Source organism: Hyposmocoma kahamanoa, unplaced genomic scaffold (assembly GCF_003589595.1).
Source record: "Hyposmocoma kahamanoa isolate Upper Pololo Valley unplaced genomic scaffold, ASM358959v1 120, whole genome shotgun sequence".
NCBI classification, from domain to species: Eukaryota; Metazoa; Arthropoda; class Insecta; order Lepidoptera; family Cosmopterigidae; genus Hyposmocoma; species Hyposmocoma kahamanoa.
The window spans coordinates 1,765,759-1,782,111 of record NW_020653415.1 but is presented as its reverse complement, the minus strand read 5'-3'; the positions used below and the strand labels follow the sequence as shown (position 1 = coordinate 1,782,111).

General features: G+C 32.7%; 1 protein-coding gene across 1 annotated transcript; it reads right to left on the bottom strand.

Moving 5' to 3' along the window:
* Positions 1-5,601: 5,601 nt before the first annotated feature.
* On the bottom strand, positions 5,602-11,255 carry LOC113240098 (WSCD family member AAEL009094). Its single transcript, XM_026477319.1, has 5 exons — positions 10,867-11,255; positions 9,356-9,519; positions 7,176-7,293; positions 6,500-6,690; positions 5,602-6,000 (listed from the first exon to the last, which is right to left on the bottom strand). Exons 1-5 carry the CDS (start codon positions 11,120-11,122, stop codon positions 5,809-5,811), a joined length of 921 nt encoding a protein of 306 aa, XP_026333104.1. The 5' UTR covers positions 11,123-11,255; the 3' UTR covers positions 5,602-5,808.
* Between the last annotated feature and the right edge of the window lie 5,098 nt (positions 11,256-16,353).

The window sequence follows — 16,353 nt, the reverse complement described above, 5'->3', positions numbered from 1 at the left end:
ATTCTATATACGCTGCTTTCGCTCATGGTTTTCGGTAGAAATGGGTCAAAACTCGGGCGGGTTCAATGGGTTTTAACCTACTGTCCACGTCTGCTCATAAAAGGGGCATCCTGCATTGCAGTTTTTAATAGCAGTAGAGCTCCTTATGATAGAGTTCATCCAGGGTAGTACTGCCTATTTACCTTTATAACCTTATCTATTTATCGCCAAGCAGTAACGTCAGCATTACTGTGTTCCAGTTTTGAAGGATAAGGGTGTTGGTGAAATTACAGGCACATGGTACTTGTTAACTTATGCCTCAGGGTGACGGGCGCAGTGGTAGTACCTCTCAGATCTTTGCAATTTAATGCTCTGAGTGGCACTGTAACAGTTATGTACAGGCGTGTAGCTTACCATCATCACGCGCACGACGTGTTCGTTCCTTCAAGTAAAAGTTGTTGTAAAAAAAAGTCCAATGCAGGATTTTAATGTAGTTGCAGCACGCAAGCCTACAATCTTGCAATGGATGCTGCGATATCATACGTGGGCCATAAGCAGGATAATGTGTGAGCGAATTGCCATGCAGTTAGTGAATGGGCCGTTTTACTAAAAAACTCGTAATTAAAATAATTTGTATAATTTAGAATCTGCAACTAAAACAACAGCAATGTAAAAGAAAATTATAGACATGATAAATTATTTTTATAGTTTTATTTAACAACATTGAAAATCGCAAAACAATACTAGGTAAAATAATAGTTGATCTTGTTCAACAAAAAATACAAAGGTATGATTAAAAAACGGGGTGAATAGAAAAAATCATGCTTCAAGGTTAAGAAAAGAATGAAATCACGACTTCACCTACTGCTGGGTATACGCTTCCCTTAATTGATGTCAGTCACCATAATCCTACCGTAGCTAGCAAGCTACGGTGACTTCTGCTGTCCTTTTTTTAAATAGTGAGACAAAATAGCGAGATCAAAATATATCTGTCAAATCCTTGAGTATTTATTCACCCTCTTCTTTGGACATAATATTAATTTTACAGTATATTCAACGTTTTTATAATTACTTTCACTGTGTTTTGCTTAAGACTATTCTTGACTAGGAAACATTTATTCATTATATCTAAACTTAAACATAAAAGAAAACTATACACATGCTCAGTACTACATTATTTACATTTACTATTTAACAGACTGTATGAGAAAAAAAAACCCGTGGAACCCGTGCTGCCATGGAACATAATTATAACTTTGGCGTTATGCGTCTACATTAGGTAGGCATTATGTATAATAAAGCCCTGTAATGTAAATGTATCTAACTACATATTCATCTATACAATAAATAAATAATAATGTTTAACAACAATAAATTATTTGAGCATATTAATTTGTAAAAAGAGTATATAACACCCAGGTCTGAATGACCAATGATTTTTTTAACAAATAAATATTAATTCAAACACTGAATTAAAAAATAAATGTTCGTATACAGGTTGTAACCATTAAGTATGTAGAGGCGGTTATTCCGCAAGTATAACAGATATCGAAAACCTTCAAACTGATATCTAAAGTAAGTAAATAATAAAAAACAAACTAGAAATATCCAAAATTTTAACGCTAAACGCCCCCGTACAATTCATATGACATTCGTAGAGGGGCTTTAGTTGAGCTATAAGAGGTAACAATAAGTTTACAAATAAGGAAACTGTTATAAACAAGTAAAACCAACTTTTAATCGAATAACCACAACGTGATGTTTATTTTGAAGCAATACAAAATTTTGTATTAAAAATAGTTGTTCGAAACTAGAGCCTCTGTACAAATGTCATATGAAATGTATAGAAACTTTCAACATTAAAATCTTGGATATTTCTAGTTATTTATTTTTAAAAAGCTATTGGTGGCGGTTTACTCTTTAGATAACGTTCTTTCGATATCAATTTGAAGGTTTTTGATATCTGTTATATTTACGGAAAAATCGCCTGGTGACACTTAACGACTACAACCTGCATAGCAAATTTAGTATTTCCATTGACAAGTACAAATAACTTGTATACTAGTATGATAAGATAAAAAATATAATTTAGTTTAGTTTGCGAAGCAGCTGTTTTGGTTCCAGGATTATTTAATTTAGATCCATTATTTTCCTTACATCAATGCCCTATAGCCTGTCTTTTTTAAAGACAGTGTAAAATGACAGTTAATTGCGCAAAAGTGGGGCCCGCTTGCGAGCAGCTAGTGATTACAGTCGATAGATATTCTATCGACTAATGACTGAATATTGGTCATGCTTATAGAATAAATAGCCGAACTTGTTTCATTTGAATCATCAATTTTTGTAAGTTCATACATTTATATACACTGTATTTAGAACAATGTTAATGAAAAAACTAATTGGAGACATATTTTAAATTTTGTCATTTTAATTCAATATAGATAATCCAACCCGGCTATTCTTGTTAAAATGTATTTGAATAAAAATTTATCTCGACACTCAAACACCAATTTTCAAAATAAGACTATATGCAAGATATAATGCAATTAGTGAATATTAGAACGTCGTAACTCTCACAATTCAGTATTTTTTTCAAAATTTTATCTTCTTTCACAATCTATCGATAACAACTACATAACTATTTAAAATTTTATGAAACTGGCAACCCTACAAATGTCATATTACTCCGTCTTCAAAAAAGACAAACTATAGTTGGACACTATACTAGTATTCAAGTTACTTATAAATACGAAATGTTACAAGTTACTTACAAATATGAAATTGTTAGGTACCATAAAAGTGGGAGAACTCGTTGTAGCAAGGAACTATAGTCATAATATATTGTCAATAAGTCGATTGATAAATCTTTCCTGGCGAACAAATTTGTTCCCATCAACTTTGCCAGCAGGATTGTCAAATTGTTTTAAGTTTGTTTGCTCATCAAAGCGGTTAATTTTTTGTATACATTCAAGTACTCTAAATATACTATGATAGTAGCACAACACGTAGTCAAATATAAATAATCTAAAAAGGTTAAAAAAAAAACCACTTATCTAATAGAGATCGTTAGTTTAAATAAAAAAACTTACTTAAAAAATGTTCTACACCCTTAAGTCCTATAAAAATATAATTAGAAAAATACCCGTCATGAAGTAAAATTTTATCAAAAATTAATAAATTAAATGTTAACCTAACATTTTAAACCAAGATATGTCTAGGCCATTCGAGACTATTAATTAGGTAAGTTAAGGTAACAAGTGGACTTTCACCTATACTATGTACCACACATTGTATAAGCCCAGATGCAATTAAAAACATTTGACCAAAACTATTGATTTAAGGGTAAAAATTATCACCCTTTTGACAGAGAGCAGTGATATTTTACGGAGTACCTAGTAAGGCAGTCAACAAGATCTCTAAGGGCGCCTACAAACTCTTTGACTCTTGCATACTCTATCCAACCATTTATTTAACTTTAGACAGCTCCAAAAGATATTGTTTGATTGGGATCATGGTATTGCGTTTGAAAATTTGTGTGTTCAAGAATTAATAACTAATGTTTATGAGGATTCCAGTGATGATTCCCGTCCATATGGAGAAGAATCTGACGATTCATTATATTAAACAATAAGAATTTGTTAGACAAGTACCAATTTTCGTTACATAATCAGTTCACTCGATAAATGTCGGAGCTAAACAGCACGTCGCTTCACTAAAATTAAAAAATAAAAGAGTCCAGGAAGTACACGGACTTGTATATTAAACAGGACCGCGCACTATGTTAATAAAACGAGCCGAGTGAGAGCCTTCAACGAAGTAATGCGTCTCTTTCTAACAGGGTGTTCATTCATGTTTCAGCCAGCCATATTGTTTTTACTTTTTAACCGTCTTCAAAAAAAGGAGGAGGTTCTCAATTCGTCTGTATGTTTTTTTTTCTTTTGTATGTATGTTACGCGATAACTCCGCCATTTTTGAACCAATTTTGATGATTCTATTTTATTGGAAAGGAGGTACCGCCGATGTGGTCCCATATAAATTTCAAGAAAATATTCCACCTCTAAGGGTGGCAAACTAGGGGATGAATAACTTTTGAGGTCGGTTTTTTTAACCGGAGGTTAGGTTATAGTATATAAGACTAATAATTCCTATTATTATTAAGAATACTTACTAGAAATAAAAGAAATATCAAAGTTGTGTCTTCAATGTTGGTTATTGAGAATGCTAATTAAATATTTATTTATACTATTTATTGTTATTATTTTATTTCAGTACATGTCTTGAGAACCCTTACTTAATACGTATTTGTTAAAATTTATTAAATTTTTACAGAAAATGTGACCGCTCATGGGTGAACAAAACTTCTAATATTATTCCATAACACAGAATTAGTGTATTTATTTGATATGCTTCTTCGTAATAGAAAGTTTCATTGTTGATATATTTTTTTGTATTATTACAGTAAAAGCATATTACCTTTAAGCTAATTTTATTTAACCAAAATTAAAAAAAGTTAATAGACTATGTCTAGTCTTCTACCTAAGACGTATTTAGCGTTGGCAACTTGTTAGACAAGGATAGACCACTACTTCGAGCTATCTCACGTGACTCGGTTTTTTACTGTTACTTAAAATAAACCTTAACATAACCCAATAAGGTGTAAATTTGTAATATTGGTATATCGAAGTGCGCGATCCAGTTTATAAAATATAAAAATCTAAAAGGGGCTGCAACTGCGCTTCTAAATATTGAATGAAAATTAGTATTAGCTGCAGCGGCACTATACGTGTCTAATTTTAACGCGTCCTAAGTGCGTTTTCGCCACTACGTCCGATTCGTATCAGGGGGTCTACTCTCGATCTCCGTCCGAAACAATTACTGTCAAATAAGTAATATTCGACAAAATTAAAAGACAAGTATCCAGTATGGAGCTTCATTCGCATCACGCGTCTTTTCATTTGGTCAAGTATTGCTTATTTGGCAGTAATTGTTTCGGACGGATGTCAGACGGAGATCGAGAGTAGACCCCCTGACGTAGTGCACAAGCGACATCCGATGTGGGTCCGAGGTTTCTACATTTGTATAGACTCGGTTTCGGAACGAATACGAATCGGATGCAATGCGCAAATGCGCTAAAGCAATAACTTGTTAAGGCAGTAGATTGCACAAAGTTTTAAAATATTTGCCAGTTATAAGATAACACATAATGTATGGCATACATTCAGATAATTAAAATCATCGAATATATAACAAGAAATAAAGACGAAATAAGGGCCATATATTCCTGGTAACACATTAGCGATACAGCTCTTATAAATATCAACTCCCGTGTTGTAAATATCAACAACCTGTGTGTTCTCCGTATATTCCAAAAAATATTCTGTATTGATTGTAATAAAGATAATATCTCTAACAATGCCGTGCTGTTCTATTCGGTGGTGTCACAAACGGAATCACATTTCGTCGGTAATTAAATATTAAATATGTAATTTTGCAATTTTCGTCCATTATAGCAAAGCTCAAGTTAAATGGTCGATTTGAAGTGAAACAGTTGACGACACCCGTCAATTGTTTCGAACTCGGGCTGGCCAATCGGAGCGCAGTTGTCACAGTAATGATATGGCAGAATAGTTTTCAAACAAATTAATTGACATTTCGTCTCTATTTCTGGCTATATACTCGATGATTAAAATATATAAAAATTCTATCAGGTTGGAAGTTGAAAGCGCTACGTTCAAATATTTTGAGTCCTGTGCGTATATGCTCTTATAAGGGGTCCAGAACAAAACGGGACTTCCAATTGAGGTTATATCAACTGTTAAATATTAGTTTTTAATTACTAGTTACCCTTTGTTTTTTGGTAGAATTATGCTTCTTCTTGTAATCATTGACTAAATTGTACACTTTTGTTTTGACAACTTTCAGCTGTTCATACATTTGAGGTGAATAGGGATCGAAGTTCTGGAGCTTGTTGCGGCGACGGTAAATGCCTTCTTTATGCATTAATGCACAGTATAGATCATCCTGGAAGAAGAAAAAAATTCAATATTAAAACTTTGTGCGAATGGACTTAAGTTTAAAATAATTTGTTATAATTGGACGTAGTTAAACAGGGAGCCAATGCAGATTCAGTCACTTTCGAGAACAACACACACACACACACACAACACAACTTCCAACACAGTTTGAAGTTTAAAAGTATTTCTCACTGTTGTTTGATTTTCAAAATTTATAATCTCATGTAACTCCTGAGATATTTATTTATGTTGGATTTTTTTGCTGATTTAAGAGGTCAGACTTTAGGAACCGTTTGGTTTATCTCATTTTTTGATGCTGACTAAAGATGACGCTTTAATCATTGTAATTTTCAAGTTTTAATTGAATGTACATCGTCACAAATATCATAAGACATCAGTATTACTACAATGATATTCAATTTTTTTTGTGAAATTGCTCCACTAGTTTTTTTATGTTATATTATAGTTAATTATACATATACTAAATTGTTGAATTAACATCATACCTCAGTCACTGTGTTGTTCAAAAAGTCAAGTATTCCCATGAGTATGTTCCTGGTATCTTTGACCAATTGATCGTAGAAAACTATGTGGATGGGGCCGAGGAAATTGGTCAGCCAAGTTAAATGGAGCGACTCCCACGATCTCAACTGCGTTTTAAAGTGGTATAACCATTCTGGATGTTCACGCCGTGCACCTGAAAACAGCACATATACACACTACACAAGTACAGACATGCAATATCATACAAAGAAATGTCGCACTCGTAATTCTACTTATTCAGACGTTTATTTTGATCCCTAATGATGATCCATAGATGGTAACAATAAACCCGCGATACGACTGTAATAATATTCGAAAAGGCCAACATTGCGCTATGGCAAAAAGGTCGTTAAAATCCAAAAACTAAAGATCTGCAACAAGCCCATACAAAAATTCTTAAGGTGCGGACCCTACGAATTTTTCTGGTTTGGTTTGCTGGAAGACGTTGGTTCGAATTCAGCCGGATCGAAGGATAATTTATTTAGTGTTCGTTTTTATATTAATAAATTACAGTTTTATTATGTCATAGTATACCTTTTTATTCAGTTGCGACTTTTGATTTCTATATGCCTCTCTAAGTCATTAACTATGGTTCACATGAGCTAATAAACTAGTTTGATTTTAAAATAAATTCCATACCTTTAGATGATGTAGACTCTTTATTTTTTATTCTTGAATTTGTACTCCTAATACGTTTTTGAAAAACTGATTTTGGTGCTGTTCCTATATGTCCTCTCCAGAGTCTGTGAAATTCAGCCTGAAATTTATATTGAAAGAATACGAAAATCAAATAGGCACTTCAGTGCGAACAAATATGTAATTAAAAATAACATAAGGCCTTATAACATACTAGGGTTATTTTGTAAAATACTAACAATCTCGCAGCACTATATTACTATCAAATAACGTCTGCTCCAATACTTTTAATAATCCACGCGAGCTGTTAAGTGCGCCTCTGTATGCAAGCAAGCATATGTGGTGCGCGAGAGATGCGCGAACGGATGTACATCGTGAACCTTTCACACTGGCGCATTCGCCTGATATGTACGTTTCCTTACATTTTATAATTATTTTTATTATTTATTTATTGCACAGGAAAGGGCACAGATTCATCATCATCATATCAGCCGGAAGATGTCCACTGCTGAACATAGGCCTCCCCCAAAGATTGCCAAACGCAACATACATCTATCAGTTACCCGTCGTCCTTACTAGGTCATCCGTCCATCTAGTAGCGGGCCGTCCCACTGAACGCCTTCCGGTTCGTGGTCTTGATACGATTACAGAGCCACAGGTTACATTTAATAAAAGGAAAAGAAAATACATACAAAAGGTACTGCTTATTTCTGTAAGAAATTTCTTCCTGCAGACCTAAATACAGGGCAAAATAACTACCATAATGGGCTTACGCATTACGTGCACAAAAGACAAAATTGCGTAATACAATATTAATAACATTAAACTATTATAAACTAGATAAATACTTAGATAATATAATACCTATAAAAAGGATGGAACAGTAGATAAATAATGCTTCTTAACTCTCAATTTAAAAGTAGCTAACGATGTGATTTTGTGAAAAGAAACAGAAAGTGTGTTTCAAAGTCTGATCGCATGAACAGTGAAGGAGTGTGAATAAAAACCGGAATTGAAGAAAGGAAAAGATAACTGGGACTTAACAAGAGAGCGACAAGGTTTGTCCTGAGACCTGAGATATCCTCTTCGAGTTTATTTTCGTACAAAAATAAAAGTATTATATAGATATAAATATATAGATAGTTTTAAACGGTGATAACTCTGTGCAAAAAGCAACAGCGCATGTGGTTGTTGCTGGGGAGGAAACTCGCGTGTGTGAACTTACTACTTTACTACCAAGTACTGACCTAAAAAGTGCTGACACGAAAGTACAACAAAGAAAATTATTATCTTTTGTAAAAAAGCCATGTAAGAAACATTTATTGGTGAAGTAATAAGCATACTACTAGTTTTACATAATGGTAAACATATTTCCATTATTAAATTCGTTATATTTGAAAAACGTGATCAGTTTTTAATTTCTATTCAGTCCCTATATGTCCTTGTTTGCCATTATTGATAGGACTTCATAATCTACAAACAAAGATATTCATAAATAATTATGAATAATTTTTCATATTGTTCCATTTGCTTCTCTTGCTCAGTAAGGAAAAAGCCTTCAGAAATATAAGAGGCCATGCCAATAAGATGCATAATTCCAAGAAAGCATTTGTGCTATATTTACTTATTGAATATCATGATGATTACTATTTTGTTGTTTATTATTGAAACAAAGATAAAACAACACAGAGAAAAATTCCTTCAATGTGACTGGACTCGAATCAATGTCTGTAGCCAAGCTGGGGCCATACTTAACCAACTGACCTACACCCACATTCATGCTGTTACCTTCACAGACCACACACTTTCTTTACACATACAATGGACTAATGCAATTAAATTTATTATATTTAATTAAATTGTCAAAATTCTTTGTTGAAAATTGTAACTTACATCCTTCACATAATCTTCAAAGATGCAGTTAAAAAATTTAACTACTTTTATACTTTTTCTCTTATCGTACCCATACTCAATAATTGCAGTAGTTGCCACCATGCTGAAATGGGGGACATGTTTGCCATTGGTGAAACAATTTGCCAATATGCATAAGGTACACTCCAATTCCTGCCCAGGGTGCACCAGAGGACAGGAAAGGAATGGTAGTGGTGGTTATACTGGCAGACTCCTTTCATGCACCCCAAATATTATAAAGCCTTGTTATTTTTATAGCTTTCTATACTTACCAGAATAGCATCTCTAGGATTCCGTATAAGAATAATGGCAGATTGACAAATAAAGTTTTGTTCATGCGTTTTTACAACTAGCACAGAGCCGTTAGTCACTTCTTCTCCAGGGAAACCATGTAGCTGAAGACCATGATCTCTATACACTGAGCCGGTTATTATTCCTGAAAATTTGATAAACCATTCTGAAATATCTATAGTCATGTACAGACATATAGTTTCTTAGCAACCAACACCTTTCAAGTTGAAAATGGGGAGTATCTATGTTTTGAAATTCAAAATAACATTATATATTAATAAAAATTACATAACCAACACAAATACAATTATTTGATATCCTTATATAGATCACCAATGACAAACTATAGCTTATAAAATCTTATTAACAATAATATACTGTTTTTCACTCTCTTTTAAAATATTCTTTGCTAAACGTCACTATGTAATTACATTTACCTCCCACTGGAGTAGGGTTTCATAGAGACTGAATGAATGCCTCTTGCTGTGTGTATGAGGTTTCATACTGGGATAGCACAGGCCACAACCAGAGGGCATTAAAACTGTCGAAGCCCGGAAAATCCTTCAGTTCTTTAATACTGGTATCGTCTTGGTTCTTTAACTAGTGGCGATCACAATAAATTTTTTTTATTTATTTACTCAAAATAATTTATTGCCCAATGATCATAAAATCTAAGCAGGTATTTAATTATTTGTACAAACTGAATAAAACTACAGTGATAAATGAATACGATGGGAAGTGGATGTGGGTTCGGCGATAGATCAGTTAATGGTCGTAGTGATGAGGAGCTGCACAGGCCCTAAATTAATAATAGTAATAAATGTGATGAAATAATAACAAAAATAAGAATGTAGAGACTTTGAAATTGGCCCACTTATTATAGTAAGCATTCTAGCCTGGTTGAGACAAAGAAGAAATTGCACCCAGTACACATAAAATAGGCGCCTGGACATTGAGTTGCGGACACCAGGCTGTTACCATATTATAGACATTGCAAAGTTTTGATTTCATCATCAAACATTCCTCATTTGCCAAGTTCTCAAACCCAATTTGGAGTTGGACTTCAAAACCTTAAAAACTCCACTTTTTTTACATATTTACTCAAAAACTACATTTCTTTAATTATTCTAAAACATGCCACAATAAAAAACAGAGGAAGATCACAATACTTCTCAATAATTTTATAAAATTGGCCAATGCCTACTCCCCACTAATAATTCTGTATAAATTTTTAAATCTTGACAACATAAATCTCTAACAAGCAATTAATTGCTATAAACTGACCACATATTCTGTTCAAACTAAATACTAAGATAAGAACAATTCGGATCCAACCAAAAACGTTTCAATAACCGTCAATTGTCTCAACATAACAGTCTTCCAACCCTGATGTTGGAGGAATCGCCGCGTAAAACGACAGAGCCTTATCCGCACAAAACTTGAATTGACGTGATAAAATAATTCTATTACTATCCTCCAAACTGAAACTTACCAGTGGCTTGTTGTAAAAGATATCTAAGCCAAGTATTTCCACTGCCTGGATAGGACACAAGAGCCACCACGTCCCGAGGAGGCTCTCGCCATCGCAAAGGCTTGCACCAGTCGACAACAGCCGCTTGTCTAAACGAAAATCGCATCGAAAACGCGTCTCCGTGGACTGTGTGCAATGGCTTCAACATAAATAGAATTATCGAGAAATACAGCATAACCACCGTTGCCACCAACAAGAATATGAATCTCCGGGACATGATTGATCTCTCTCATATAAATGAGATATCCGGACCTGGCAAACAACCATTTAATTCATAATTCCACAATCTTCTATTCTAACTCACTATAAACACTGAATAACGACATTGTTTTAGTTTGTTTACATTATGCGGGTGACAGGTGTAAGTAAATATTGATTTAGTTTTTGTTTCCCCGTTCCATAGTTAATTACATGTTGAATAAATGTACATTTATGAATTTTATGTTTGTTTTTATTGAATACAATAAACTGAAAATTTATGGAAATGGAAACTGAAAGAAGCACAGGAAAATTGGTTGGCTGCCGACTTTTTAAAACAAATTTTGACATGTCATGGTTTTAATACTCGGTGCATAAAGCCTAGTTTCTAATTGTTATTAAATATTTACTATCAAAGAAAACAAAAATACAATTTACCACTACAAATTAAAGGATAAGTTTTGCAAACATTTCATTTACTAAAACAGATACAATTTAAAATCAGCAGTTGTATTCAGTAAAAGTAGACGATTGAAAAGTGTAAAAGGAAGGTTTTTCATTCCCTGCTCAACACGGCAGAACGATTTGTCGAATGGTAAGATTTTTAGTCAAAGTAAAACAAGCTCATTGATTGCTTTAAGTACTGTTCATGAACGCGCCTGATCCACTTTTGATTAATATTATTCGTAGTCCTAGGTTATGTACTTCCTCATGACAATAGGCCAATTCACCAATAGAACAATGCGCGTGTTTGGGCACGACATGCTCATTCAAAATAATAAATAATTTTGTTCAAAATAATAGAATGATAAGTAAATTTATGTCTAATATTGTCTTGATTCGTATTGTTGGTCTAAGTAGCAAGTGGAATTACAAAGAATTAATAATATGCGTTAGATAGATAGATAGATAGATAGATATACACTTTATTGCTTACATACAATAACAAAAACAGTACATAGACAACTTAAAACTAATGTGGGCAAAGGCGGTCTTATCGCTAAGAGCGATCTCTTCCAGACAAAACCCTTTCTACTGGGCGATTTTTAATTAACTTAAACTAAAGGCACTTTAAACTACACTTATGTAAATGATATGGGACTGTACTTACAAGAAATAAAAAGGGTAGCTGACGACGTCTTAAGTAACTTTGCTTTTCTCATGCTACTGATTATTATTATTATGATATGATTCAAAATTCAATATCGTCTGTTTCAAGGTAAAACCACATAAGTGACGTTTACCACAAAAAAATTTAATTTAGGGTAGCACCCTACATTAAATTTCTTATCGACAGTGAACCAAGTGTATACTATGAACCGCGCCAATAACTCGGAAAAGCGATACTGGAATTTAGTGCAAATCGCACAAAGTGAGCTTCTACTATAGGTACCTCTCTCTTCCTGGTCTATAGCGCGCTAGCGGCACAAATGCCCGGGGGCATCAAGTTTTTTATTTTTTACCAAAAAAACTAAAACAAACACGCGAGAAGAATATCGTTTCGTTTGATTTGTATAAGCAGTAGCTGCATGTTAATAGATATAATAGATTAACCATCAATACATTTTTTAATCATAATCTCAAATTTTATAAATATGGGGTGGTCCAGAATGAACCACTTTTAATGTGTACACAATGAACCTATGACAACTTAGTGATAAATTAAACATGAAAATATTGACTGCTAGATAAGTAAAAAAAAATCACAAAGTGCGCGACTGAGTTACAAAACTTTTATTTTGAATTTGTGATACTCAAGTTGTTTTTTTTCGTTATATTTCATTATTATGTTTTTAAAAGCTTGTTTTTTTTTTCAATTATGTTTAATATGTATTTCTGTCGGATGCCCAAAAACTTATGTTTTTCATTAATTTAACCAAAAACCGCGTTGTATATCACAATTTTTATAAATATGCAATAGTTTGCTGATGTTTGTACTAATCACGTCCATTCTCGCTCCTTTGGTTCATTGTGTACCAGCTCCCGGTTCAATGAGTACTTTTGGGTGTGCACAGTGAACCATTTCTCATCTTTTAACAAAACATGGTTTTAGAAGGATTCACTATATTTGGACAAAAATGAAGTACTACTTTATCATACCCCGTAAAATTATTACATCTAACTCTAGGCAAAAAGTGCATAATTTAGGTCCATGGATCCAGAGTACAGCGTACACGTACAGCTCTTGAAAATTTTGGTGGTTTATTGTCAAACACTTACCCTATATAGCCATGGTACGAAAATCACTATCTTTCTGCACGTGAAACTCGAAAACAAAAAGCTATAAACTTAATAAAAGTTTTATCTGCAGAAAGATGGCGAATTTCTTACAACTGGTACATAATTTGGTGATTTTTATGGAAAATGTCACTTATGTGGTTTTACCTTTAAGCAGACGATATCACATCACATCTTTGAAATTATTGTTATACAAGGTTTATAGGTCATTGGGTTATCAATAAATGAAAGCAATAAATAAAACTAAATATGCTTTATTTCACATCGTGTCAATATTCATTGGTCACAAACAAGTTTGCACTTCAACATCGAACTTAACATACTCCGAGCTATCGTATAGTAAATATAAAATATACTCATATAACAACAGACCTCTCTGAGTTATTACGTCAACTACGTTTTATCCAAGAGTCGCTGTGTAGTCTATTTTTGACTTCTAAGGCATCCGTATTAAAATTATTGAAGACACTATTGATAATTTCTCAACAATGAATACTGTCTTTGTATAAATAATGGCTGTATTGCCACATTTGTTTTGAAATCGCCTTACGTGTGGATTACTTTTGAATTTCCCTTTTATAGAAATAATTTTCCTTGTTTGAATTAAAGGTACAGGTTTTTAAATAATTGTATCCTTTTCATGAAATATTTAGGAATAACTTCATAATATAGCAAAAAATGTTTTCACATATTGCTTTCGATTAATTTCTCTTGTGTAATACAAAACGATAAAGTTATTTCGAAATAACTCAAAGAGGTATAAAATAATTCCACCAGTAAAATTTAACGTCTAACAACATTTTATTAAACTCTTATTAATAAAATTATCATCAATATCACAAATAAAATACGATGCTCGGTGCTAGCCTATGTATCATTTGATTATGGATAAATAATAATCAAGCTAAATAAAAATTCTTAGTAGGGATTTTAGTACAACAAAACGATTTTATTTAAGATCATACTTTTGGAAGGTTTATAATATTTCTATAGAGTAATTTATGACCGATTCTTAATTTACTTTAGTTAACAATGATTACATTCTAATTAGTTCATAAATAAAGGATTTATAGACTCACCAATTTATTGTTCAAGAATTAGACACTTATCAATTAATACACACAAAATGTAACTAAAAAGCTGTCATTTTAAGTTAGCAAATAAAATTGGATAGTCTATAGGACACCTACGCTGTAGATGCAGCAGATCTGTTAAAGCCTTTACTCACTGTTTGCAGGACGTTGAAAGGACAGTAATGTACAGTGAATATATTTTATTGAAATCCCTTCCAAAAATATGATCAAACTGAGAAAATAATACATACAAAACATTTTTTGAAACGTTAAAAGTTAAGTCGAACACACATTGCCTGTAATTAAGCTTGTCCAAGATTAGATAAGAAAAATCTTGAAGTTAAGCTTCTGGCTGTAGTCTTATATAAAACTCAGTCTTCGAGCCAACTGACAGTACATAGCCGTCGCACTCATTACAACACAATATCGCCTGTTATTTTCTTACATAGCTGTCAGTCGGCCGGTTTCATGACATGTGTGAAACAAAACGTTACTGTACAAAGTATGTAATAATTAATAGAACAAAGAAACACTATTAAACAAAAAAAAACAGTATTTTATACAAAACCAACATGTCTATGTGTCTTTCAATCATGGCCAGCTTTCTTTTTATAAGTGTAAAGAAAATCATATTTATTACGAGCATTAGAACGTTATTTGAATAGGCAAGATGGCTTCAAAAGCTTAGCACTTAAATGCAATAGGTGTTTCCTGTAGCACAAACCATAACCGTTATTAAATTTTGCGTTTAAAGAATTCAAATAACGTTCACTAGTTCGGTTAAAAAAAAGGAAACTAAACCAATTACAGCGCAATAATCTAAAGTCTAAAAAAAATGTACAGTCGTAGAAAAAACGAAATATCGTACAAAATCAGCCTTCATTAACTATTTTCGTCTATCTATGTTACATGCCAGCCGCGGCCGCGATCCTCGATTCCACGAAAGACTAGAGCGCATCCTATAAATTATTTTTACATTATTCGCTGATTTATCCGACACTTGTCGACACACCTTGATTGGCTCAAAAACTTTGTCGTAATTTGCGTACAAATGTCGCGTATGTCATTAGCAATACAAAATTTATATATCATCAATAAGCAATAACGATAAAAATAATTCTATCCAATTGCTAAAATAAATAATATACGTAGGAATTTTATAGTTTAATAAATGTAGGACGTCTCTTTCTTGCATTTTCACACAGCATTGTTGGCCAACATGTTGGATAGAGAATGTTTTACTTAAGATAGTGGTAATGTAATTTTTCGTTAAGACAAATTTATACATAATTCGAATGTAAACAATATAATGAAACTTCCGGAATTTTTTTGAACTTGCTTATAATTAAAAATGAGATTATACAGTCATTATCGACCTTGTTAAAGACTATATTTTGTATTACGACTCGTCTTCATATTAAATAAGACGTAAATTCATTGGGACTGCTTTTGCAGATTAGTGAATGTCCAACTACATAACAACTTTTTCACAGTGTAGCAACCAACCGCGTCTTTAGCAGTACAGTATGCAGTGTTTTGATACACAAATAAAGACACTACAATGTTCATATTATTAAATATTATTTGAAAGAAAACGTTAGCTTTAACAGACATACGCGACTCACATAATGGCCATTTTATTAAAAAAAAATACACAATTATAGTTTGATTCGATTGTCATTTATAAGTATTAATAACTCTTTGTAGGAAACTGAATAGCGTATTATTAGTTTTCTATTTTTGTCAATGAAAGACCAGGTTCGTTTTTGTTTGAAGCAAAAAACAGTACTGGATATCTATTCGATCATACTGTGAAGTTTTTTTATTTATTATATTTTAAGAGGTTTTAGTATGCTTCTCATTTTTCACATACTAGAAAATAAAATTCTAACAATATGTTATTCAGTCTTTACATTTAAGTCGCTCAAAACGTTTCAAT